The sequence below is a fragment of the Staurois parvus genome, unplaced genomic scaffold (assembly GCF_062004578.1).
Source record: "Staurois parvus isolate SC_StPar_1 unplaced genomic scaffold, SC_StPar_1.0 ptg000068l, whole genome shotgun sequence".
In the NCBI taxonomy this organism is placed as follows: domain Eukaryota; kingdom Metazoa; phylum Chordata; class Amphibia; order Anura; family Ranidae; genus Staurois; species Staurois parvus.
The window spans coordinates 1,479,660-1,507,527 of NW_028317864.1; the positions used below are offsets into that span (position 1 = coordinate 1,479,660).

General features: G+C 44.4%; 1 protein-coding gene across 4 annotated transcripts in view; it reads right to left on the minus strand.

Annotated features, from left to right (window-relative positions):
- Positions 1–27,868, minus strand: part of ST6GALNAC6 (ST6 N-acetylgalactosaminide alpha-2,6-sialyltransferase 6) — a 79,838-nt gene that overhangs the window by 23,594 nt on the left and 28,376 nt on the right. For 2 of the 4 annotated variants that reach the window (XM_089669011.1, XM_089669009.1), the window contains exon 2: positions 2,300–2,476. In XM_089669011.1, coding sequence (XP_089525137.1) covers positions 2,300–2,476 — 177 coding nt within the window. Of the gene's footprint in view, positions 1–2,299; positions 2,498–2,592; positions 2,662–27,868 lie in introns of those variants that run through there. The other 2 variants (XM_089669012.1, XM_089669010.1) reach the window with 2 other exon arrangements.

The following is a 27,868-nucleotide window of genomic DNA, read 5'->3' on the forward strand; positions in this document are numbered from 1 at the left end:
ATTGTGGGAGGATGGAAGGAGTCCCCATACTGATATGTACTTGGTGTTTGTCAGGGCTGCAGCCAGGGCCAGACTGGGATGCAGAACAGGTGAACATTTGCCTCTTCTTTCCCAGCCCCAAGGTCAATATTAGGATATATCTGGCTGATGTCCCCAAATGGAGATACTTTGCCATTTGGATATTGGACAGAAGCGTCTGGCATTGTTGAAGGAATCCCCCCTGCCAGCCTATTGTATTCTGACAGTCACAATACCTAAATGGTATCCACAGCTGTTTGGCTGACAATTTTCAGTCTAGCTCCTTTGACAAAAGCCGATGTAGTAATAAACTTCTGTAGAGGGAGCAGAGACACTGATTCCTGTAAATCGGACAAAATATAACAATGTATGGCCAGCTGTATGTTGTAGCTCTAAGATGTCATGTTACATCGTTGCATAAATTATGAGGTTGAAAAAAGACACAAGTTTATTTAGTTTAACCTATTCATATGACTGAATGGAGAGAACCCCAAGGGAAGATGGGAAGATGTTGCTGAAAAATTTGTGTCACAATCGGTGCTTAGACAAGGTCAGCTAGTAACCAGGGTGAAGATTGAAAACTGTCCAAATGTGTGCAGTGTTTGTGGTATGTGCAGAGAACTGAAGAGTTTAAAATCGGTGCACGAATATGGGGCTTACAGTGGCAAAGTAAAAAATATGCCTGCATCAGTGTTGTCACTGGAAGGAAATATGTCCCCGCGTCAGTGGTGTCACTGGAATGAAAAAAAGTTCCTGTATTGGTGGTGTTGCTGAAAGGAAAAATGGCCCTGTATCAGTAGGGGAAAAAATGTTCCTGCGTTGGTGGCACCAGTCTGAGAAGGACTGCTTTGGCATCTATGTCAGTAGGATGAAGAGGGGAAGTGCTCTTGGAGGTGGGCTCTGGGGGGCGCATAGAACTAAAGGGACCTGGATGAGTTCTACTTGATGGAGGAAGTGGGCTAAAGAGCTCTAAGGAAGGGAGGAGGTTAATGACTTTTGAGACTCTGAATTTACAGAGGGTGGGGGGGACAACTCAACCCTAGACCTCCTTTTCACTCAGTTCAGACCTCCATGCATGACGCCCACCAGGAATAAAGGCAACTTCTCCTTATTCCCATCTCAGTTTATGCAATATGTCACATAACAAAGGACAACAGGAGGAAAAGAAGCCTGCCTTCATGCTGCCATGAGTTGGAGGTGTGTTCTCAGCAGCTGGCCATTCTGTATGTAGGACAATATTGGAGAGAGGAAAGAGCAGAATCCTCCCTCTGGCAGCTATCAAGGTCTCTGCTCCTCCTGACAGGAGTGATGCTGCAATCACTGACAGCAGTGAAGTGCTGGAGATTGGAACGGCCAAAGCACCCAATGTAATACCCCCCCCCGCCTACTTTTCCCCATATTAACTCTGTTCCCAGGGCACATAGCCCTTCTGCCTTCCCCCCTTGTCCCTGCTCTGGCTACAATAAATGATGTCCTTCAGGAGCTTTTATCATGGCCACCAACCAATAGGTCACCATGGTACACATTGCATGATGCCTTTTCTTTAGCCCACAGAAACCATGAAAGGGCTGATTGGTTGTGTTTACCCTCCAGGACAAGGGTTCTCAGTCTTCACCAGGTTGTAGCAGTAGATTAGTGAAGCAAAGTGTATGTAGGACATTATTGGAGAGAGGAAAGAGCAGAATCCTCCCTCTGGCAGCTATCAAGGTCTCTGCTCCTCCTGACAGGAGTGATGCTGCAATCACTGACAGCAGTGAAGTGCTGGAGATTGGAACGGCCAAAGCACCCAATGTAATACCCCCCCCCGCCTACTTTTCCCCATATTAACTCTGTTCCCAGGGCACATAGCCCTTCTGCCTTCCCCCCTTGTCCCTGCTCTGGCTACAATAAATGATGTCCTTCAGGAGCTTTTATCATGGCCACCAACCAATAGGTCACCATGGTACACATTGCATGATGCCTTTTCTTTAGCCCACAGAAACCATGAAAGGGCTGATTGGTTGTGTTTACCCTCCAGGACAAGGGTTCTCAGTCTTCACCAGGTTGTAGCAGTAGATTAGTGAAGCAAAGTGAAAAGCTAAGGGTAAGTGCAGCAGGACTGCTCTGTATATGGAAGAGGGTGTTTGGTTTTACATCTATGGTGGCAGATTTAACGTACCACTGCATGTTTTTTTCTTTTGTCTGTAACTAATAGCCTAAATATCAGATTATGGAGCCAGTAAAAACAAAAAGCAGCAACACGACAATATACTACATCTCTGAAGATAAGCAGGCATCTCACCTTGTTTCCAGACACTGGGATGTAGCCATCTTGAATCCCCCATTTTCTAATATTTGGTGGGTTGTGGTGCTTGATTTTGAGATCTTTGTAGTTGAAGGGTTCCTCACTGTTGTTGGAGCTCAGAATAATGAGGAAGGTGACTAAAGCAAACAGGAATAGGAGGGCAGCGGTACGGCCCTGAGCCATTCCATCAGACATACAAAAGAAAAAAAAGGAGAGAAGAGAGTTAGATGTTGGCTCTGTGAACAAGATGGCTGCTGTGCTATGAAATGATGAAAGAGGCGCATATCTACCATATCTTACATCCTCCATTCATTGAAAGGGGGCAGTTATGGAATTAAAGTGGTTGTACACCTCAGACCTGCAATATGAACAAAGCAGAGCCATCTATAGTGTGTACTTGTCGCAATTAAGAACACTAAGGGCTTGATTTACTAAAGGTAAATATATTGTACAGTTGCTTTACATCCAATGGGAGGCTCTGCAGTGAGGCAAAGCTCTGCTGATTTCCTTCATCCAATGATGTGCCAGCAAAAATGCTGTTTTTTTTTTTTTCCCTTGCATGTTCCCCTTACATCTAGAGCAACTGCACTTCCAACTGCACAGCCTATTTGCCTTTATTAAATCAACCCCCATGTGTCAATTCTGTCTGCTATTTAATTTCTCTGCTATCAGCATGAATTACTTGTGACAAGTGTTCCTGACACCAAGAGAAAAATGGTGGCGGGGAGGGACCTCCAGCAGATTGACAGCCTCAGCTCTGTTCCTGTGTGCTGTATGGAGGGGGTGTGTGTCTCTTCCCTCCAATCAGCTCTCAGAGCTCTCCTCACTGAGCTCTGCAGAGTTTAAATCCAGCTCTCCGCCCTCTTCTTTCTGAACTCTAGAAAAGCTTTATAAATTCTTTATAAATTCAGCACCTTAAATGGATGTAGAGAAGAGAGGCAGCAGATAAACAGGTACAACTTATGTAGGAGGATTTGTTTAATCTCTGTGTATCACCTGAAGCCAGTCACTTCACTGAGTATATGTAACCACTTTAATTGTAAATCACTTAAAGTGGAACTAAACCCTCCTATCCTTTACAGCCAAGGAAGCTGCCATCTTAGCCTCTGTTTGATCTGCAGTTGCCATGGTGCTGCACATGTGATCAGTTTTGACACCAGCCATGGCTCTCCAATAAATCTTTTTTTAGCTGTAAGGGGGTATTTTTCCTACTGACCAAACCTGAGCTTGGCCGCTTGGTATGGAAGCCATATAGAGAAGTCTTTGAATTTTCTCAATGAATGTAAAGTGTTTTCCGATTGGACGATGAATTCACAATGCAGCAAGCAGCCAATCACCGCTCAGAAGAAAGTGAAGATCACTGGAGTAGCGGTGTCTTCTACAGTGATTTTTAGCTTCTAGAGGGATCCCAAGCTGGACCAATGTTACAAAATAAAAAAATGCAATTCAGATTTAATGGCAATTCAGATTTAAAGTTCACTTTTCATTAAAAAATAATAAATGTAGGTTAGAAAAGTGCAAAGTATTGCATCTGCGGTCAGCAGATTGAGAGTGCAGTGTCAGGCTCCTACACAAACTGCCTACAGCCAATTTGTGCCCCATTCTTGGTGTCAGTGGGAGGAATAGTGCCCCATCCTTGGTGTCAATGGGAGAATTTGCACCCCATCCTTGGTGTCAATGGGAGAATTTGCACCCCATCCTTGGTGTCAGTGGGAGAATTTGCACCCCATCCTTGGTGTCAGTGGGAGAAATAGCCCCCCATCCTTGGTGTCAGTGGGAGGAATAGCCCCCCATCCTTAGTGTCAGTGGGAGGAATAGCCCCCCATCCTTGGTGTCAGTGGGAGGAATAGCCCCCCATCCTTGGTGTCAGTGGGAGGAATAGCCCCCCATCCTTGGTGTCAGTGGGAGGAATAGCCCCCCATCCTTGGTGTCAGTGGGAGGAATAGCCCCCCATCCTTGGTGTCAGTGGGAGGAATAGCCCCCCATCCTTGGTGTCAGTGGGAGGAATAGCCCCCCATCCTTGGTGTCAGTGGGAGGAATAGCCCCCCATCCTTGGTGTCAGTGGGAGGAATAGCCCCCCATCCTTGGTGTCAGTGGGAGGAATAGCCCCCCATCCTTGGTGTCAGTGGGAGGAATAGCCCCCCATCCTTGGTGTCAGTGGGAGGAATAGCCCCCCATCCTTGGTGTCAGTGGGAGGAATAGCCCCCCATCCTTGGTGTCAGTGGGAGGAATAGCCCCCCATCCTTGGTGTCAGTGGGAGGAATAGCCCCCCATCCTTGGTGTCAGTGGGAGAACTAGCACCCCATTCTTGGTTTCAGTGGGATAACTAGCACTCCATTCTTGGCATCAGTGGGAGAAATAGTACTCCATTCTTGGCATCAGTGGGAGAAATAGTGCCCCATCCTTGGCGTCAGTGGGAGGAATTGTGTCCCCATCCTTGGCGTCAGTGGGAGGAATTGTGTCCCCATCCTTGGCGTCAGTGGGAGGAATAGTGCCCCATCCTTGGTGTCAGTGGGGAGGAATTGTGTCCCCATCCTTGGTGTCAGTGGGGAGGAATTGTGTCCCCATCCTTGGTGTCAGTGGGAGGAATTGTGTCCCCATCCTTGGTGTCGGTGGGAGGAATAGTGCCCCATCCTTGGTGTCGGTGGGAGGAATTGTGTCCCATCCTTGATGTCGGTGGGAGGAATTGTGCCCCATCCTTGGTGTCGGTGGGAGGAATAGTGTCCCCATCCTTGGTGTCGGTGGGAGGAATAGTGTCCCCATCCTTGGTGTCGGTGGGAGGAATAGTGTCCCCATCCTTGGTGTCGGTGGGAGGAATAGTGTCCCCATCCTTGGTGTCGGTGGGAGGAATAGTGTCCCCATCCTTGGTGTCGGTGGGAGGAATAGTGTCCCCATCCTTGGTGTCGGTGGGAGGAATAGTGTCCCCATCCTTGGTGTCGGTGGGAGGAATAGTGTCCCCATCCTTGGTGTCGGTGGGAGGAATAGTGTCCCCATCCTTGGTGTCGGTGGGAGGAATAGTGTCCCCATCCTTGGTGTCGGTGGGAGGAATAGTGTCCCCATCCTTGGTGTCGGTGGGAGGAATAGTGTCCCCATCCTTGGTGTCGGTGGGAGGAATAGTGTCCCCATCCTTGGTGTCGGTGGGAGGAATAGTGTCCCCATCCTTGGTGTCGGTGGGAGGAATAGTGTCCCCATCCTTGGTGTCGGTGGGAGGAATAGTGTCCCCATCCTTGGTGTCGGTGGGAGGAATAGTGTCCCCATCCTTGGTGTCAGTGGGAGGAATAGTGTCCCCATCCTTGGTGTCAGTGGGAGGAATAGCGCCCCATCCTTGGTGTCAGTGGGAGAATTAGTACTCCATTCTTGGTGTCAGTGGGAGGAAGGGAGGAACCGCTCTGCAACCGCGTGTGGTGGGGTTAAAACAGGCAATGAGGAGGCACCATATCGCCTCCTCACCACCTGTCAAATGCCCTCTAAAGTTGTCCTTTGGAGCCATTGGCAGGATTAGTGCCTTGTTGTTGGTGTCGGGAACTATGCCCCTTGCTGACAGTGGAGGGAATAATAGCCCAAGGGCTAAATAAAGGCACGCAAAGGTCTGTATCCGGCCCCTGGGCTGCAGTTTGGAGACCACTGCCATAGACAAAACCAGCAGCATTTTATAGTTTCCTGGGGTCAGGATCTAAGCCCTTGGTTTTGCAGCTATGCAGTTTACAAACCATGAGGATATTTTTTGCTTTTTTATGTTTTATACAGACAAATACATTGATTTCTTTACTGCTGTATTTGTCTGCAATAACAATCATTGCACATCCTTTTATGCAGCATGTACATGAAAGGTGAAAATATGCATTCATAGGACAGAATAGACTCCTTACGTATGGGACTAGGGCACGGCTCTGTAGGTCAGTGTGATCTAATGGCGGGGGTTGCGGTGTACAGAAGGTGCAGGGAGGTCAGTGTATGGGACTAGGGCACGGCTCTGCAGGTCAGTGCGATCTAATGGCGGGGCTGCGGTGTACAGAAGGTGTAGGGAGGTCAGTGTACGGGACTAGGGCACGGCTCTGTAGGTCAGTGTGATCTAATGGCGGGGTTGCGGTGTACAGTAGGTGTAGGGAGGTCAGTGTACGGGACTAGGGCACGGCTCTGTAGGTCAGTGCGATCTAATGGCGGGGTTGCGGTGTACAGTAGGTGCAGGGAGGTCAGTGTATGGGACTAGGGCACGGCTCTGCAGGTCAGTGTGATCTAATGGCGGGGTTGCGGTGTACAGTAGGTGTAGGGAGGTCAGTGTACGGGACTAGGGCACTTTTTTATATTGTTTTATACAGACAAATACGTTGATTTCTTTACTGCTGTATTTGTCTGCAATAACAATCATTGCACATCCTTTTATGCAGCATGTACATGAAAGGTGAAAATATGCATTCATAGGACAGAATAGACTCCTTACGTACGGGACTAGGGCACGGCTCTGTAGGTCAGTGTGATCTAATGGCGGGGCTGCAGTGTACAGAAGGTGTAGGGAGGTCCGTGTGCAGAGATTATTACACTTGTGTTAGTCATCTCCCAGGTGAGTCTGATTACGGCGCTGTCCTTTTCTTACATCTTCCACCTACAGCGAAGAAAAGGTTCAGTGTAATAAATTACAGACCTCGCTCATGTTCTATCCTTTCTTTAATGACATAGTAGTGCTCTGATGTTAAAGTACATGTCAACCCCAATCACTACAATCTCATTGTCCTTTTTAATATTTATTAAATCTGCAGCTTTGTGTAAATAATATCTGGTGATCCTTTCATTAAAGCGTTACTAAACCCACAATAGTAAATCAGTCTGTATATGCAGTAAAGCATGCTTGTTATGTTCACTGTGGAATCTAAGGGGTTATACCTCTGCATTGTGTAAAAAAAAAAAAAAAAGTTTGATCCTGTCTTCTCTGCTCCTCTTCTTGTTAAAATGTCCACGCCTTACCTCCTGATAAGACAGACTGAATCCGTAGCTATTCTGTACATGCTCAGTTTAGTGTGTATTGCTAGAGAGATTTTTTTTTTCTTGGGAGAGTACATGTGATCAGCACTGTCCAGACAGAGGTCAGGGGTTCTGCATCCTCCTAGAGAAAACTCATCCTACAAGCTTTAACCAGTGCCCTGCTGGAGACTGATAGAAGTCACAAGACTGCTCTAACTGCTGATGAGCAAAGGTATTTAGCAGTTATATTTACTAAAATAATTGCACTTCCGTGTTGTGTGTACTGTGGGAGACCAGATATAGTGAATGCGGGGTCCAGGGAGACCAGATATAGTGAATGCAGGATCCGGGGAGACCAGATATAGTGAATGCAGGGTCCGGGGAGACCAGATATAGTGAATGCAGGGTCCGGGGAGACCAGAAATAGTGAATGCAGGGTCTGGGGAGACCGGATATAGTGAATGCGGGGTCCGGGGAGACCAGATATAGTGAATGCAGGGTCCGGGGAGACCAGTTATAGTGATTGCAGGGTCCGAGGTTTAGGAACACTTTAAGGTCCTCATTCAGGCACTTCCTGTTATAAGGTGACATCTGTCCCTGTCTCCCAATTGTGTTCCTGTGTCTTCCACCATCACATAGGTGAATAAAAGCGGCCTTTTCCACTAACAGTGCTCAGACATGGCTTCCTGGTTTCCATTGCCACCATCAGGACACTCACCCAGCCAGACCAAACAAGCATTGTAATATAAATCCGCACATGGCACTAATGGTAGGTAATGTGCCTTGTACTGCTGACTCCTGGTTTAGTAGAAATCTTCCTCCTCTGATACACCCACCCCCACCCAGTGGTGTCTTCTCCATGAGTACTGTGCACAGGGGATGGGGCCCACTCTGCTCTCACCCTCTCTGCACCCATGGAGGAGACAAGCCTGAGGCTGCAGTCCTTCCTGTCACTGCCCTCCCTGCCTGTCACTGCCCTTCACTGCCCTCCCTGCCTTTCACTGCCCTCCCTGCCTTTCACTGCCCTCCCTGCCTTTCACTGCCCTCCCTGCCTTTCACTGCCCTCCCTGCCTGTCACTGCCCTCCCTGCCTGTCACTGCCCTCCCTGCCTGTCACTGCCCTCTCTGTCTTTCACTGCCCTCCCTTCCTGTCACTGTCCTCCCTGCCTGTCACTGCCCCCTCCCTGTCTGTCACTGCCCCCTCTGCCTGTCACTGCCCTCCTTGCCTGTCACTGCCCTTCCTGCCTGTCACTGCCCTCCCTGCCTCCTGTCACAGGATCTGTGCGCCTCCATTCTCACACACAGATCCTGTTACTGGAGCTGGGGGCGGGTACTGCTCTGTGGGGGGCAGGGCACTGATGTCATCCACTGGAGCCTGGGAGACAGAAATCTACCATGTGTCAGAGAGACCTGACAATAATGTGAGGTCTGGGAGTTTGAGGGGGGGCTGGAGGGGTGGGATTGTGCAGATGAGCAGGAGGGGGCTGGGAAGACTGTGAGGATGGGGAGAGACTGTGAGGACTGAGGATGGAGGGAATGGAGAATGAGGGAGGAAGTTGGGAAGACTGAGGATGTGGGGAACTCTAAAGCCTGACGATGAGGGGGACTGTGCAGATGATGTCCTGAAGGGGGGCTGTGAAGCCGGAGGATGGAGGATGCTGGAAAGCCTGAAGGGGAGGCGGGCTATGAAGTCTGAGGACTATGCAGATGAGCTGGAGTGGGGCTGTGAAGCATGAGGAAGGGGGGGGAGACTGTAGAGCCTGAGGATGGGCGGAGACTGTAGAGCCTGAGGATGGGCGGAGACTGTAGAGCCTGAGGATGGGCGGAGACTGTAGAGCCTGAGGATGGGCGGAGACTGTAGAGCCTGAGGATGGGGGGAGACTGTAGAGCCTGCGGATGGGGGGTGTCAGGAATGGACTTGCCAATAATGGTGGGACTCACCTGCCTTGTGGGCTGCAGTACCAGGGCTGGCCAGCGGGTGCTCTCAGCAATCAGAGACTCACCCCTGCAATCAGCCAAGCACCTGAAGCTGATTGCAGGGGTTGTATTTAAGGAATGGCCAGACTCACAGTCAGGGCCTTGGTGTGTGTTTTTCCATGGGCCCCTGTACCTTGTATCCTGTATTCCTGTTCCTGTCTGACTTGTTGCCGACCTTGCCTGATCCTGACCTCTGCTGACTTCTCCTGCTTGATCCTTGGCTTGTGACCCTGACCATTCTCTGCCCGATCCTCTGTACCGCGCTGCCCGTGAGTTACTGAACCCAGCTTGTGATCCCGGCCACTCTCCCGCCTGTTCCTGGTACTCCGTTTGCTACTGACCCGACCTGCCTGACAACTCTTTGTATTGTATGTTTTGTTATCTGTTGGAGGTTTGGTTTGTTTGCACTGTGTTTATGCTTAGTTTTGCACTGCGTTTTGTATTGTTAGTCTTAATAAATTATATTGTTTATACCATATCTGAAGCCTGCGTTTCCCTGTGTCAGGCCACACACCTCTGGTCATACCTGGAGCCCTGACATTGGGAGACTGTAGAACATGAGGATGGGGGGGACGGGGACTGTAAAGTCTGAAGATGAGGGGGACTGTGAAAATGAGCTGGAGGGGGGCTGTAAAGCTTGAGGATGAGGGGGAGAGGCTGTGAAGACTGAGGATGGGAGGATCTGGAAAGCTGGATGGAGGGCCTGTGAGGCCTGAGGATGGGGGGACTGTAAAGCCTGACAATGAGGGAGGTGTGCAGATGAGCTGGAGGGGAGCTGTGAAGCCTGAGGATGGGGGGGAACTTTGGATGAGTGGGGATGCTGGAAAGCCTGAACGGGAGGTGGACTGTAAAGCCTGACAATGAGGGGTTCATTTCCCCATCAACTGTGCAGATGAGCTGGAGAGAGGCTGCGAAGCCTGAGGATGGGGGCGGCTGTGGAGCTTGAGGATGGAGGGAGACTGTGAAGACTAAGGATGGGGGGGGGACTGTAAGGAGTGAGAATGGGGGGAGAACAGTGGAGCCTGAGATGGGGGGGGGGAGGGACTGTTAAGCCTGACAATGAGGTGGAGTGTGCAGATAAGCTGGAGGGGGGCTGTGAAGACTGAGGATGGGGGGTGCTATAGAGCCTGAGGGTGGGGGGAACTGAGGATGAGGGGGGATGCTGGAAAGCCTGGGGTGGGGGGGGGACGGTGAAGCCTGTGGATGAGGGGCAGGGGGGATAGTTGAGCAGTCCTTGACTATTCTAATGAAGTTCTTCTGTAAGGTAGGCTCAGATGAAATGTCAGCTCTATCTCTATATTCAGTGTACACAAAGTTATAAGTAATGGAAGAGGTTTTTTTAAATGATTGTACTGAGGTTTATACAGGTCTCTTGGCCCCTTTAAGCCGCTCCCAATGTTAATACAATTTGGCCAAACTCAGCATTACTATTCTAGGTTAAGGTTCCCAAACATGTCCGAGGTCTTTTAGAACTCCCCAGCCACAATAAAAACCATGCCCACTCTTTGCACACAGTGAACTAATCAGACCCTATTATTATTATTATATTTTAATCAAGCAATGGGGCCCAGCTTATGGTCTTGCACACAGGTTTCATAAAACGCCGCTGCCCCCATTACCATATTCTTCTGGTGCGGTGAGGGTTAATCAGAAGAACTTGTCATATGCCCCCATCAAGAGTGCCCAACTATGCTTGTCCTTTCCACCCAGTACCTCCATTCACAGGAGTTGTAGTACAACTTCTATGTATAAAACAGGATCTATGAGATGGCGGATGGGCAGACGATTGAAAGATCTCCCACCTCCTTTCATAAAAACAAAGCACACAGCCAAATAAATACTCACAAAAATAAGTGTATACAGGCATTGTATGATACAAAATTTTGTGCAGGAATAGCATGGCCAAGCTGACGCATTTTGGGGGATGTACTCCCTTCTAAACTAAGAAGCTAAACCAAGTCTTGGCTGTAGAAGGGGGTACATCCCCTGAAACATGTCAACTTGGTGTGTTTGGCCACGTTATTCCTGCATTGTATTAAGGCTTCGTGTCATACAACGCCTGTACACACTTATTTTTGTGAGAATCCATTCCGCTATATGTTCTGTTATATACAATGAACCCTTGGTAATGCACTATGCGTGTGCATCCTCCTGTGTGCTCTTATAGTGCGAAAGAGTTAACATTTCTGTCAGGTTTTTGTTTCTATTTGGGGCCCTGTTAGGGAGACCTCCTCCCCACCACCACCACCACTTCTTGTTCTGTGCCACCAAAGAAGTATGGTGTTTGGTTGTCTCTAAGACAGCAAGTCACAGACAGCAATAAAAGCATTGCCATAAGTTCTTACTCTTGCCCGCTCTACTAAACTTGTTTGTCTTAGCATTTTCAGAAGGAGATCAGCAATAAAGACAGGCAGAGTAGTTGAAGTTCCCTCCACTAAATAACAAATCTGCATGCTGAACATTACAACACAAAGAGCAAAGGAAACATGCTTTTACACTATATAGGCAAATCGCACCAAATGTACCTATATGGCCAAAAGTATGTGGTCACCCCTCTAACGTATGGAGTTCAGATGTTTCCAGTGAGGAATAAAACACAGGCACTATAGACAATGGTGGCCTTTTAGCCTTGGAGAAAGCTCTTCTCTGTTCCAGCATGGCCGTGTCTCTGTACAGAAAGTCAGCCCCAAGAAGGCATGGTTTAATAAGTTTGGTATGAAGCGACTCAGATGGCCTGCACAGAGCACTGATCCCAACCTCATTGATCACCCTTGGGATGATCTGGAATGCAGACTGAGGACCAGGTCTTCTCACTCTATATCAGTATTTCATCTCAGAGATGTTCTTTTTGCTGAATAGGTTCAAATCCCCACAGACAGACTCCAAATTCTTGCATAAAACCTTCCCAGAAGACCTGTGATGGCCAGGTATCCAGGTAATTTCTAGCCATATAGTGAACATGCATACCTCCCAACCTCCCAGTTCATTGGGACTGTCTCTGGATTCAAATCTAATATATATCAGCCATGTCCCAGAACCGAGCACCAGAACACTGTTTCCTGCACTTGACTCAGGGTCTCTATAGTAGTACTCCAGAGTGATCTTCTGCCTGACAGTAGCTGCATAATTCCAGCAGTGATGTCCTCACACAGGTGGCAGCATGGGACAAGGATTTCTTGCATAGTTAAGTACTGTAAGCTATTGCTAATTGTGTTTTAGGGAGGAGCTTTGACTCTTCTGGCTTATGCCTTGAGGGGAAAATCCATTGACCACCAAAGTTTTCTAATGCCTTGGGGTAAGGGAAGATTCCATTGACCACCAAAGTTTAATAATGTCTTGGGGTGAGGGAAGATTCCATTGACCACCAAAGTTCACTAATGCCTTGGAGTAAGGGAAGATTCCATTGACCACCAAAGTTCACTAATGCCTTGGAGTAAGGGAAGATTCCATTGACCACCAAAGTTCACTAATGCCTTGGAGTAAGGGAAGATTCCATTGACCACCAAAGTTCACTAATGCCTTGGAGTAAGGGAAGATTCCATTGACCACCAAAGTTCACTAATGCCTTGGAGTAAGGGAAGATTCCATTGACCACCAAAGTTCACTAATGCCTTGGAGTAAGGGAAGATTCCATTGACCACCAAAGTTTAGGAATGCCTTGGGGGGAGGGAAGATACCATCATCTACCAAAGCCTTGGGGAGAGAGGATGAATCTAATGGCTACCAATGCTCACCAATACCTTTGGCGGATTGTGGAGACTCCACTAATTACCAATAATGCTTTGTGAGGAGAATCCTTTGACCACGAATTCTTTGGGAGGGAGGGAGAGAACCCACTGACCTCTAATGAATGCTGTGATGGGGAAGGGGGCGGGCTGCAGAGGTTACAAAGACCACCAATGTTTTAAGGAGGTGGATTTGCGGGGATCTACCTGCCACTGAGCATGATTATTGGGGGGGATTTCTTGCTGTTGGCCACCAATGATGGAAAGGTACTTTTTACTGTCACTAACCAGAGGTGTAAAGACACTGTTACATACTCTTGACTCCATTACTGTATACGGAGTTGAATGATACATAGTTTTGACCGCTGTATTGTATATACTATGTTGTATGTTATGTACTGTAACCCCTGCACTCTATATGCTATGTTGTACATTACGTCATTCTGACCAACGTGTTTTTGTCTCAACAGGTTCTGGTTGCCAAGTAGTTCCCTACTGCAAATGAAGCTTTCTTTTAAGGTAAGATGAGACAAAGTGTTAGCTCCTTGTCTAAAGTTTGTGTGTAGAGAGAAATATGTAATGGAAGAATTTTTTTTTTCTTTTTTAAAAGTTCTTTGTCTTGAGGTTCATGTGTATCCTCAAGTTTCTTGCTAGTAGGACAGTAACTAAGGAGTATTTTGTGGGTACAAGGACACCATGCATTAAATAAGCATGGCAACTTTTAAGCCACACCCACCATTTGCCATGGCATGCGTTGTGGCCACACCTACTCTGACTCGTCTCCACCATTTTGTCCCTTTTTCTCAAGTTCTAGAATAAAGCGCCTACTTTTCCTCTTGTGGATTTTCCACCAAGACCAATCAGAATAATGTTAGTTTTGCTCAAGGACAATTGAGGACACAGTATGTGTGTATTCGATAATTCATAGATTCAAACCTACTGTCTGATTCTGCAGTATTTTTTGATCAGATAGTTACATGTATGTCTAGTTACATGTACAGTTGTGTTCAAAATAATAGCAGTGCGTTGAAAAAAGTGAATAAAGCTCAAAATCCTTCTAATAGCTTTTATTTCCATACACACAAATGCATTGGGAACACGACACATTCTATTCCAAATCAAAACATGAAGAAAAATACATCAAATTTGTGTTGTTCCTCTAAAAAAATTGAAGAAAAGTGAATATTAGACTGTTCAAAAAAATAGCAGTGTTTGTATTCTTCTTTACAAACTCAAACATTCACTATATAAACTGAAAAATGTTTGAAGATTTTGCTTTCCTTTGAATCACTTAATGAATATTTAGTTGTATAAGCATTGTTTCTGAGAACTGCTGTACATCTGTGTTGTATGGAGTCAACCAACTTCTGGCACCTGTGAACAGGTATTCCAGCCCAGGATGATTGGACTACATTCCACAGTTCTTCTCTATTTCTTGGTTTTGCCTCAGAAACTGCATTTTTTATGTCATCCCACAAGTTTTCTATTGGATTAAGATTTGGGGATTGGGCAGGCCACTCCATAACGTCAATCTTGTTGGTCTGGAACCAAGATGTTGCACGTTTACTGGTGTGTTTGGGGTCGTTGTCTTGTTGGAACACCCATTTCAAGGGCATTTCCTCTTCAGCATAAGGCAGCATGACCTCTTCAAGTATTCTGATGTATTCAAACTGATCCATGATCCCTGGTATGCGATAAATAGGCCCAACACCGTAGTATGAGAAACATCCCCATATCATGATGCTTGCACCACCATGCTTCACTGTCTTCACAGTATACTGTGGCTTGAATTCAGTGTTTGGGGGTCGTCTGACAAACTGTCTCCGGCCACTAGACCCAAAAAGAACAATCTTACTCTCATCAGTCCACAAAATGTTGCGCCATTTCTCTTTAGGCCAGTCAATGTGCTCTTTGGCAAATTGTAACCTCTTCAGCACATGTCTTTTTTTCAACAGTGGGACTTTGCGGGGGCTTCATGCAGATAGCTTGGCTTCACATAGGCGTCTTCTAATTGTAACAGTACTCACAGGTAACTTTACACCTTCTTTGATCTTCCTGGAGCTGATTGTTGGCTGAGTCCTTGCCATTTTGGCTATTCTTCTATCCATTCGAATGGTAGTTTTCGCTTTCTTCCACATCTTTCAGGTTTTGGTCGTCATTTTAAAGCATTTGCGATCATTTTAGCTGAGCAGCCTATCATTTTCTGCACTTCTTTATATGTTTTCCCCTCTCCAATCAACTTTTTAATCAAGGTACGCTGTTCTTCTGAACAATGTCTGGAACGACCCATTTTCCTCAGAATTTCAGAGAGAAATGCACTGTAACCAGCATGTACAACATTTGCTGCCTTCCTTCCTTAAATAAGGGCAATAATTGCCACCTGTTTTTCAAAGAATGAATGACCTCACTAATATAACTCCACACTGCTATTATTTTGAACATGCCCCTTTCAATTAGTGATTCAATTACACAGAATCAGCAGCATGCATGTCATGACTGTTGGGTCTGTTGGATTTCTATTACTCTGCTACACCTGATAGTAAATTATTTGCCATGTAGAAATATCATTTCTACCAAAAACAGTGATTGATCAGGTTAGTGATGTGTGACTGCTATTATTTTGAACACAACTGTATGTCTTGAAGTTCATGTGTAACCTCAGGTTTCTTGCTAGTAGGACAGTAACTAAGGAGTATTTTGTGGGTACAAGGACATCTTGCATACAATAAGCATGGCAAACTTTAAGCCACACCCAGTGGTTGCCATGGCATGCATTTTGGCCACACCTACTCTGACTCGTCTCCACCATTTTTGTCCCTTTTTCTCAATTTCTAGAGTTGGATGGTGCGCAATGATAATTCAAAATATGATCTTGAAAGTGCTCGGTACTTCCCCTTTTAGAAGCTCTATTTGTTTCGTCCTCATTTGTAACTAATGTGGGCTTGATTTATGAGAGCAGATCTAGCAAGTGGATTTTTGCTTGTCACAGCGATTTTGTTCAGCCTTCATAAATAAATTCACTGATACAGACAGCCATGATACGCTCTTGTTGACATGCTGGCCTGAAAAGTACTTAACTGTATTTAATAAGCCCAAAAATGCCATGCATAGCACTCTAGCCCGTAGTTACCGGTCGCCATTAATTATTCATTTTTCTTCCCTTCTAATGAAGGATAATATTTGATTGGTTGCTTTAGGTTATGGTACTTTTCTCCTTGCTGTCGCTGTTTTTACCGCCTTTTGTAATAAGCGTGTAAGTGCCCCACTTGTGTGCATTGTTGTGCATTGCAGTGATCTGATCCTACTTCTCATTATGATGCTTTCCAAGCCTGCACCTACTTATTGTACTGCGAGATCCCCGTGCTGCATTAACACAAGCTGAATGTGTTTCTATGGCAACCAAATTGCAAGGCTGCGAGATTGCATCCCCCCCATCCTTCGCTAGGATGAAGAGAGGGAATGGGGAGGTGGGAATAGACTGAGGAGAAGGAGAAGTGTTAATGAGAATGAGGTACCACTGCTGGCGATCAAAGCAGACTCAACGGGGCTCACAATCCACCCTGATATAGAATATATATTTATTTAGTACAGCAGCCAACACTTTTGGTGGCCATACATGGAATGACGTCATATACAATCATATTGTCCAGGAGTAAAATACGGTCAGAAGACTGAAAACATCATTCAGTGTGGGCCATGTAAAGCACCTACTTTTCCTCAAACAGATTTTCCACCAAGACCAATCAGAATGTTAGTTTTGCTCAACAACAATTGAGGACACAGCATGTGTGTATTCGATAATTCATAGATTTAATCCTTCGGTCTGATTCTGCAGTATTTTTCAGATCAGATAGTTACATGCATGACCCCTTTAGACACAGAGCCAAAGTTTGCTAAGCAGGCTGAGCTGTAATACTGAAGTATAGTCACCTCTATCTATCTAGAATAGTATTGGAGTTGGCGCTCCTCAGCTCATCAATATTCCAAAAATGCACCAATCCTTGTTGCTCATGCCAGAATTAATAGGCTGCTGGTCTGGGTATGAACGCAGACTTTGAAGCGACCACAATTGTTCAGTATCGGGCTCCATGCACACGTGGCGTTTTAATAACGCTGGTAGCATTAGCTGTATAAAGTCACATTAAAAATCCAAGTTTTTCAGCGTTTTTGCATCAGCATTTTGCAGTGTTTTGCCACATTTTTAGAATTTTTTTACACACACAAAAAATATTTTGCTCAAAAAAAGTCCAAAAACTTTGCTGCATTTTACCACATTTTGCTGCGTTTTACAGCATTGGAGCATTTTTACAGCTAAAAAACTCCTCTAGAAACCCACTAGTTCTAGGTTTTTTTTCCAGCCAAAAAACGCCCCTGCTAAAAAGCACTGATTAAATTCTATGTGTGCATGGACACATAGGATAACATGCTGGGGAGTTTACTGGCTGTAGAAAAAAACACCAAAAGCCAAAAACAGCCGCTGTAAAAACATCCAGTGTGCATGAGGACTTAGGCCCCTTTCACATACAGCCGACCCATCAGAAGATCCGCTTGCTCAGCAGTTGATCTGCCTGCTTATGCAGAGTGGACACAGACACAGCCCGCTGTCCTCTATGGGCTGCCTGATGGAAACGGAGCACCTGTCCATTTCCATCCAATAGTCATTTGATACGATCCGCCAGATGGATAGGGAACGGATCCCTATTTGTCTGTTTTTAATGGACAGGATTGGATTGGATGCAGGTGGGTGTAAACTGACACCCGCTGCTCCATGCAGCGTCCATTTGGGTTTGCTTGAAAAAAAACGGGCAGGAGGACCTGATCCATTAAAAGAAAAAAGAAAAACAAATCTGCATGTGAGGGCTTGTGTAAAGACAATATTTTACAAAGTATGTCTGTAAATGTTTTTGCAAACATTTACCTGTGTACTGTGCAAATGTCCTAAATTGGGGTACAAGAGCCACCTGCGTCCTAGCAATGGAATGATGCTAGACAGCATTAGTCACGTCCTAGCAATGGAGGGCGCTAGACAACTGCCTTAAGAAGCTGCCTGCATCATAGCAACTGAAGGGTGCTAAGCACTAGTGGTCACCTGTGTCCTAGCAACGAAGGGTGCTAGGCAATTTCGTTGAGAAGCCATCTGCATTCTAGCAACAAGAGGATGCTAGGCTGCAATAGTCACTGCGCCCTAGCAACAGAGAATTCTAAGCAGCTTTCTTGAGAATCCTTCTAACAGGGCCATTTACACTGTAAGGGCTTGTTCACATGTAAAGGAGCCCTTGATACTCCTCTGGAAAGCAATCAGTGGTGGATTTCTCTTCAGAAGCACTTAACAGATAGTGTGGAGGAGACATGTTGCTTCCTTACCACATAATTTGCTGCTACTTTATGTTCTATCTCTCCCACACGAATTCCCCTAATATCTATGTTTTTTTTTTTATTTTTGCCAAAAAAGATTTCAAGGATAAAACAAATAACAAAGGTGACAGTGGACATCCCTGCCGGGTACCATTATACATCTTAAAGTCCTCTGATATTTCCCCATTAACCTTTATTGCCGCAGTTGGCTTTCTATACAATTTCTCTATCCATGTTCTCATTGTCGGACCTATTCCTAAAGCTTTCAGAGTATCTACCATATAAACTCAATCTAATCTATCAAATGCTTTCTCAGCATCTATCGACATTAACACAACAGGAGACTTTTCTCTTTTACATTTTTGTATAAGCAACAACGATCTTAATCCATTGTCCCTACCCTCTCTCCCAGGGACAAACCCCACCTGATCCATATGAACCCATTCCGGCATTAAATCTTTTAGCCTATCTGCTAACACTTTTGCGTATAATTTAGTGTCTATGTTTAACAGGGATATTGGTCTATAACTAGAACATTGCGTACCATCTCTTCCTTCTTTTGATATTATTGTTATATGGGCCTGTAGGGATTCCTCTCTCATCTCAATCTCCCCTCCCATTACCACATAATTTGAACCTGAATTGCATTGCACACGGTTACAGCATGGCCGCATAGACTTGCATAGATCACATTGGTGGAGGTAACTCCTGCAAAATGTGACATGCGGTCTCATTTTTTTTGCCATGGTCACGAAGTGATGCATCTGGGCCACGGCATGAGTACAGTCCCGAGTGACTGCATTCCCTCATTCATGTGGACAGCTAGGGCACAGTAACACTGCAGCTCAACTGCTTGCTTTTGCCATCCCTTAGCCGCACATGTGAAGGAATCCTAACACCGATTGCACATAAACAGTGTTCAAATGTGACATACAGAGCCCTGTTTAAACAGGATGGTACGTAATAGTTGCCATAGTTTCATATGACTTTGTGCATGGGCCCTTTAAGGATAACAATATGTTTTCCGGTAACATGACCTCCAAATCAGCACATTCTCTTCTGCAAAAATGTTTTTATATACAGTTTATACAACTTTTGTTGCTGTAGAATGTAATGAAAAGGTGTCCTATTTGTGGACTTGCCTGCAGCCATCCCCAAGGCTAGTGAGTGCCTCTTGAGCCTCAATGGACAGGAAGATTAACTTTTCCCTGCAAATGGACTCTATCCTCTATCCATGGAGAAGTACTTTGCACACCCCTGGAAGGACTACAGCTGGTCCTAGCACTCAGTTGACTTGTATCAAGATTTAACAATTCTGGAATTTATTTATTCCAGGTACTTATATAGCGCCGTCAATTTACGCAGCACTGTACATGTATATTGTACATTCACATCAGTCCCTAACACTCAAGGGGTGTACAATCTAAGGTCCCTAACTTACATTCATACATACACATACTAGGGCCAATTTAGACAAGAGCCAATTAACCTACCAGCATGTCTTTGGAGTGTAGGAGGAAACCGGAGTACCCGGAGGAAACCCACGCAGGCACAGAGAGAACATGCAAACTCCAGGCAGTTGGTGCCGTGGTTAGGATTCGAACCATCGACCCTAGTACTGCCAGGCGGAAGTGCTATCCATTTAGGCACTGGTACTGGGTTAGCTCTGGTGGTTACACAGTTAAATGAACAAAAAAAAATCTCTATATAACATTGTGCTGAAGTGTTCTGTTGGGAAGTTTTAGCGTGTTTGATCAGAATCTCCCCTCCCATCACGCTCAAGGGGATATCTGCCAGTCTTTGGGCACCTAAAGGCAGAAAAGAGGGAGAGCTAAGAAAGGGGGAGAGGGAGACGGAGAGAGCAAGAAAGACGAGAGAGGAAAGAGAACAAAAGGGGACAGAGTATGAAAGAAATGAAGAAAGAGATTGTGAGAGGGGAGAGAGTAATCCAATGGGAAAATATGATAGAGGAGGAGAGAGGGAAAAATATTAAAGGGTAAGGATAGAGGAGGACAGAGAGCAAAGGAAGGAGGAGAGGGAGAGATAGAGAATGAGAAAATGAGGAGAGAGAGAAAATGATAGAGTAGAGATAGAGAGGAGAGAGACCAAAAAAGGGGGACTGCGAGAAGAGCGAGGGATAGAAAGAGAGGAAGAAAAACGGAGACAGAGAGAAAAAAAACGAGAGGAGAAAGTAAAGCCGGCCATATGTGGTTCGAGTTTCATTCAAATGTTTGTAGACAAATCTTCCATCCGAACATTCATTCTTGCCATCACAGAGTAAATGGAAAGGAAGCACACTATCTATTCCCAAATGTTCCCTCCACCTTCTTCCTACCTATCCTGCCTAAACTGTAGAAAAAAAAAAATCTCTGTGTACTTGCCTACTTTCACTCTGCTCCGGTCTGGTCACATGATACCGTAGCTCTAACTCCCCTTTGTCAGTGAGTGGCTGCGCCAGGGGAGGGAAAGCCAACAACAGCTTGACCATGGGCAATGTCATGGATCTCAGAATTCCCAACTATTTTTGAGCACTTCCTGAGCCCGAGACGTGTAGGGTCACATGACTGGTGCAAATTAAAAATGGGTAAGTACACATATCCTTCCTTCCTTCTTTTTTTTTTTTTTAATATTTTTTTTAATTCAGTGCCAGTTCATATATATGCGGATTGGATGTGGTTTGAACCTCATCCAATCCGCACGACATGTAAAAAAACATTGCTTTCTATGGTGCCTGTTCATATGTGTCTGTTGCACTAGCGTTGCGGTTAGGTGCAGTTTGAAAAAGAGTCATGTACGATTTCTGAGCAGTGCGGTTCAGTTCAGGTGACTGAAGCCTATTGACTTCTAAGGGAACTGTTTCTAAACCGCATATGTGTGAACAGGATAATCCTGAGCACTAATCCTGTCCTGAACCTGATGTAAACCTGACATGAACTGGTAAATAACGTCTGTATCAATTAGCTGTGAAACCTGAGCTTCGATCTGCCCTGCACATGTGTGAATCAGCTCTTATAGAATAGGTTGGCTTAGGCTTTTCTTCCACTTTAAAGTGGAACTTCAGTCAGAAAATTAAGTTTTGCTAGATCTTTTCAGCCCCCTTTTGCAGGTATAGCTATGTAAAACATTACAAATAATTGCCTATACTGTTTAAAATCCAGTAACACACTGTCTCACTCTGCTCTGCACATGCTCAGTTGCTCTCTATTATTTGGAACTGTGCTGAAATTGTAGAGGCTGATCTGCCGAGCCTAAAGATTTACTGCTGCTCAGGGGTTCTGGGCTTCAGCAAAATGGCAATTCTGGAGGCAATTTACAGAACACACTGATTTTGGTAGCATAATTATTTGTGTGGAATGTATGTTCCTTGCTAAAGAACATTATTTGTTACCAAGTTGTTATGGGTAAAGTTCTACTTTAATGTATGGCTGGCTTTAGGCTATTCCTCCACTTTAGATATTTATCCAGACCTACTATTGGAATGGAATCCCAGACTTATTAAGCAGGTTCATTACAATATGTACGCCTTGTAAAACGACATTCACAGTTGGGTAACTATGGTTGAAAACGAATGTTGATTTGACCCACTAACCATTCAAACAGCAAAAGAACAAAAATTATATACCAAGATTTTTGTACACCAATTTGACCCCACTAACTATTGGTACACAATTTCTTTATCCTTTTGATTTTCTAATGGTTAGTGGGTCAAACTGGTGTACAAGAATCTTGGTACTCCATTTTTGTTCTTTTGATTTTCTAAGATTCTTGTACACCAGTTTGACCTCACTAACTATTAGAAAATCAAAAGGACATAGTGAAAACAAGAATGTTTGAACAAAATTCTACTGGTGCATGGGCAGCTTAAATTATAACTAAAGGCAAAACTTTTTTAGTTTTGGAAAGAGTGGAGAGGGATTAGAACACCTGTCTGGTTTTCACCATTGTCTGTACCCCCCGTTAGGGAGATTCACCCTATTTGTCTTCTTTTCCATTATCACAGAGTGTGAAAGTGAAAGAAAATCCCAAGCTTTGGGTTGTCGCCAGAACAGAAAATCTTCCAATGGGGACACTAGTCTTGGTGACAACCAGCTTTTCCCTCACTTTGGAGGGATTTCTTCTCACTTCCTGTTTGACTATGGGACAGGAAGTAAAGAGAAACCTCTCCAATGGGACAAAGATGGCAAGAAACCTAATGGGCTACAACCCTCCATGCTCTATCCAAAATAAGAATAAAAAGAATTACATTTAGTTTGAAGAGGGGAGACCCACATAGAAGAAATATATATTTTAAAAATATTCTTCCCAAATATATTGCCATATATTTGAAATGCTACAATTTTGACCATAATCAATATATAAATAAATATATATATATATATATATATATATACAGTCAGGTCCATAAATATTGGGACATCGACACAATTCTAACATTTTTGGCTCTATACACCACCACAATGGATTTGAAATGAAACGAACAAGTTGTGCTTTAACTGCAGACTGTCAGCTTTAATTTGAGGGTATTTACATCCAAATCAGGTGAACAGTGTAGGAATTACAACAGTTTGCATATGTGCCTCCCACTTGTTAAGGGACCAAAAGTAATGGGACAATTGGCTTCTCAGCTGTTCCATGGCCAGGGGTGTGTTATTCCCTCATTATCCCAATTACAATGAGCAGATAAAAGGTCCAGAGGTAATTTCAAGTGTGCTGTTTGCATTTGGAATCTGTTGCTGTCAACTCTCAAGATGAAATCCAAAGAGCTGTCACTATCAGTGAAGCAAACCATCATTAGGCTGAAAAAACAAACCCATCCGAGAGATAGAAAAAACATTAGCCGTGGCCAAAACAACTGTTTGGAACATTTTTAAAAAGAAGGAACGCATCGGTGAGCCCAGCAACACCAAAAGACCCAGAAGACCACGGAAAACAACTGTGGTGGATGACCGAAGAATTCTTTCCTTGGTGAAGAAAACACCCTTCACAACAGTTGGCCAGATCAAGAACACTCTCCAGGAGATAGGTATATATGTGTGTCAAAGTCAACAATCAAGAGAAGACTTCACCAGAGTGAATACAGAGGGTTCACCACAAGATGGAAACCATTGGTGAGCCTCAAAAACAGGAAGGCCAGATTAGAGTTTGCCAAACAACATCTAAAAAAGCCTTCACAGTTCTGGAACAACATCCTATAGACAGATGAGACCAAGATCAACTTGTACCAGAGTGATGGGAAGAGAAGAGTATGGAGAAGGAAAGGAACTGCTCATGATCCTAAGCATACCACCTCATCAGTGAAGCATGGTGGTGGTAGTGTCATGGCGTGGGCATGTATGGCTGCCAATGGAACTGGTTCTCTTGTATTTATTGATGATGTGATTGCTGACAAAAGCAGCAGGATGAATTCTGAAGTGTTTCGGGCAATATTATCTGCTCATATTCAGCCAAACTCATTGGACGCCGCTTCACAGTGCAGATGGACAATGACCCAAAGCATACTGCAAAAGCAACCAAAGAGTTTTTTAAGGGAAAGAAGTGGAATGTTATGCAATGGCCAAGTCCATCACCTGACCTGAATCCGATTGAGCATGCATTTCACTTGCTGAAGACAAAACTGAAGGGAAAATGCCCCAAGAACAAGCAGGAACTGAAGACAGTTGCAGTAGAGGCCTGGCAGAGCATCACCAGGGATGAAACCCAGCGTCTGGTGATGTCTATGCGTTCCAGACTTCAGGCTGTAATTGACTGCAAAGGATTTGCAACCAAGTATTAAAAAGTGAAAGTTTGATTTATGATTATTATTCTGTCCCATTACTTTTGGTCCCTTAAAAAGTGGGAGGCACATATGCAAACTGTTGTAATTCCTACACCGTTCACCTGATTTGGATGTAAATACCCTCAAATTAAAGCTGACAGTCTTCAGTTAAAGCACATCTTATTTGTTTCATTTCAAATCCATTGTGGTGGTGTATAGAGCCAAAAATGTTAGAATTGTGTCGATGTCCCAATATTTATGGACCTGACTGTATGTGTGTGTGTATGTATGTATATATATATATATATATATATATATATATATATATATATATATACTGCATGTTGATACAAAATATATGAGAAATATTTTATTAAAATATACTGTATGTCTTTAAATATACAAATCTACATTTTTGGAATGCATTTGCAAATATATGTAAAAATATATGTTAAAATGACTTTTTCCTATGTTAAAAAAAAAAATCTGAAGAATATATTTTTAGAAATATATTTTTTCAAAAATATATTCTGCAGATTTTTCTTAACATCTAAAAATGTAGATCTGTATTCTTAAAGACATACAGTATCTTTGAAATGTATTTTGAAACATTTTTCATATATTTCGTAACAAAAACGCATTTCAAAATGCAGTGTATGTGTGTGTGTGTGTGTATGTATATGTATGTTGTATGTGTATATGTGTGTGTGTATGTGTATGTATATATATGTGTGTGTGTGTATATATATATATATATATATATATATATATATATATATATATATATATATATATATATATATATATATATATATATATATATATATATATTAACAGACGTATTTTAACACCCTGCAATGTGCAAGTTCTCCCACTTAGAAATCATGGAGGGGTCACATTGTAGGTGCATTCCCACTCTGAGAGACAGAATTTAGAAAAAAAATTCAGGAAATCACATTGTATGATTTTTAAAGAATGTATTTGTCTTGCACTGCTGAACATAAGTATTTGAACACCTGAGAAAATCAGTGTTAATATTTGGTACAGAAGCCTTTGTCTGCAATTACAGAGGTCAAACGTTTCCTGTAGTTCTTGACCAGGTTTGCACACACAGCAACAGGGATTTTGGCCCACTCCTCCACACAGATCTCCTCTAGATCTGTCAGGTTTCGGAGCTGTCGCTGAGCAACATGGAGTTTCAGCTCCCTCCAAAGATGTTCTATTGGATTTAGGTCTGGAGACTGGCTAGGCCATTCCAGAACCTTGATATGCTTCTTACGGAGCCACTCCTTGGTTATCCTGGCTGTGTGCTTCGGGTCGTTGTCATGTTGGAAGACCCAGCCATAACCCATCTTCAATGCTCTGACTGAGGGAAGGAGGTTGTTGCTCAAAATCTCACAATAAATGGACCCATTCATCCTCTCCTTAATACAGTGCAGTCGTCCTGTCCCCTTTGCAGAAAAGCACCCCCAAAGCATGATGTTACCACCCCCGTGCTTCACATTAGGGATGGTGTTCTTGGGTGCAACTCATCCTTCTTTTTCCTCCAAACACGATGAGTGAAGTTTAGACCAAAAAGTTCTACTTTGGTCTCATCTGACCACATGACTTTCTCCCATGCCTCCTCTGGATCATCCAGATGGTCATTGGCAAACTTCAGACGGGCCTGGACATGTGATGACTTGAGCAGGGGAACCTTCCGTGCAATGCATGATTTGAAACCATGACAGCGTAGTGTTCTACCGACAGTGACCTTTGAAACTGTGGTCCCAGCTCTCTTCATGTCATTGACCAGCTCCTCCCTTGTAGTTCTGGGCTGATTCCTCACCTTTCTTATCAGTGATATCCCACGAGGTGAGAACCTGCATGGAGCCCCAGTCCGAGGGAGACTGACAGTCGTCTTTAGCCTCTTCCATTTTCTAACAATTGCTCCAACAGTTGATCTATTTTCACCAAGCTGCTTGGCAATTGCCCCTTCCAGCCTTGTGGAGGCCCACAATTTTGTCTCTGGTGTCTTTTGACAGCTCTTTGGTCTTGCCCATGGTAGTAGTTGGTGTCTGACTGACTGTGGGGTGGACAGGTGTCTTTAAAGAGCTCAGACAGGTGCTACTAAGTTAGATTAATGAGCGGAGTAGAGGTGGACTTCTTAAAGGCACAGTAATAGGTCTTTAAGAGCCAGAATTCTTGCTGTTTCTTAGGTGTTCAAATACTTATGTTCAGCAATGCAAGACAAATAAATTCTTTAAAAATCATACAATGTGATTTTCCTTTTTTTTTTTTTTTTTTTTTTTTAAATTCTTTTTCTCAGAGTGGGAATGCACCTACAATGTGAATTTCAGACCCCTCCATGATTTCTAAGTGGGAAAACTTGCAAAATCGCAGGGTGTTCAAATACTTCTGTTCCTCACTGTATGTGTGTGTATATATATTTGTTTATTGAAATATATTTTGAAATATATTGAATATGGCCAAAACTGTAGCCTTTTAAATATATGGCAATATCTTTGGGAAGAATATTTTAAAAATATATTTCAAATATATTTTTCTTCCATATGGGGAGAGAGGGAAACAGAAAGAGGAGAGGAGCTGGGGAGACCGAGGAGAGATAGATAACAAGGAGACAGAGCTATCAATTTCTATCTAAATGACACTAAAAACTATCTTTTCATCCATCTGTCTGCGCATCTATCTATCCCTCTAAAATAGGAACAGGTAGGAGGGGAATGCATCCCCAGCCATGCCCCATATGTATGAAGGGCAGTATCAGTTGTGACACAGTTGTTGTTGGGTGAAATTAGTTTCTTAGAAAATATCATTCATTTGTAGGCCCTGATTAAAGCTAAATAGTGTGATTTTTAGTGTCCATATTGTTCTGTACATACAAAGTGAGAAGAGCTAAGCTTGGTGTAAATTTTGAAATAATAAGCTGTAACTAGCAGGGGCCTCTGATTGAATTGTATTGTAATTGTACTGTCTGCCCTTACGTTGTAAAGCGCTGCATAAACTGATGGTGCTATATAAATCCTAAATAATAAAAATAAATTGCAGGTAGAAGAGGGGGGATCTGAACCTTTCCCCTGTAGTACAATCTGCAATCACACTTTTATCTCTGGTCTACACGTTCTGTAGCAACCTTAGCTTTGAGTCACTTGTCCTTTTCTGTCACCTTGTCCCATTCACACCTCTTGGATAACCCTGTAAGGCAATACTATGGAGAATTCAGTCTCTCACCCAAGAAGGCCAACTTAAAACATCACTTTTATTCAGATTATTTCCTAGGTTAAGCATAATGGCACTCTTTGTTTACTTTAACAATTTAACCACCTCCCGCCTGCCATATAGTTCAATGACGGGCGCAAGGTAGTTCTATCGTTCTGATAGGACGTCATATGACATCCTTCCATTCTCACCGCGCATGCACGGCTCGGAGCGCGCAGCGCAGCGATCGGCGCTGCTCTGTGTCCCTCGGACACAGCAGATCCCCGAACCACGGAAAGAGCCAAAGATGTCGGCTCGGTCATGTGATCAGCTGTGTCCAATCACAGCTGATCACATGTAAACAGGGAAATGCCGGTTATCAGCATTTCTCTCCTCTCGAGCTGTCACGCTGACAGCTCGAGAGGAGAGGAGAGCTGGTAATCGGCATTCCGCGGAGGGGACAGGTACACTGATCATCAGGGCACTGATGATCAGTGTGCCCTGATGATCAGTGTGGCCCTAGAAGTGCCAACTGTCAGTGTCAATCAGTTCCAGCTGTCAGTGATGAACAGTGCCACCTGCCAGTGCCCATCGGTGC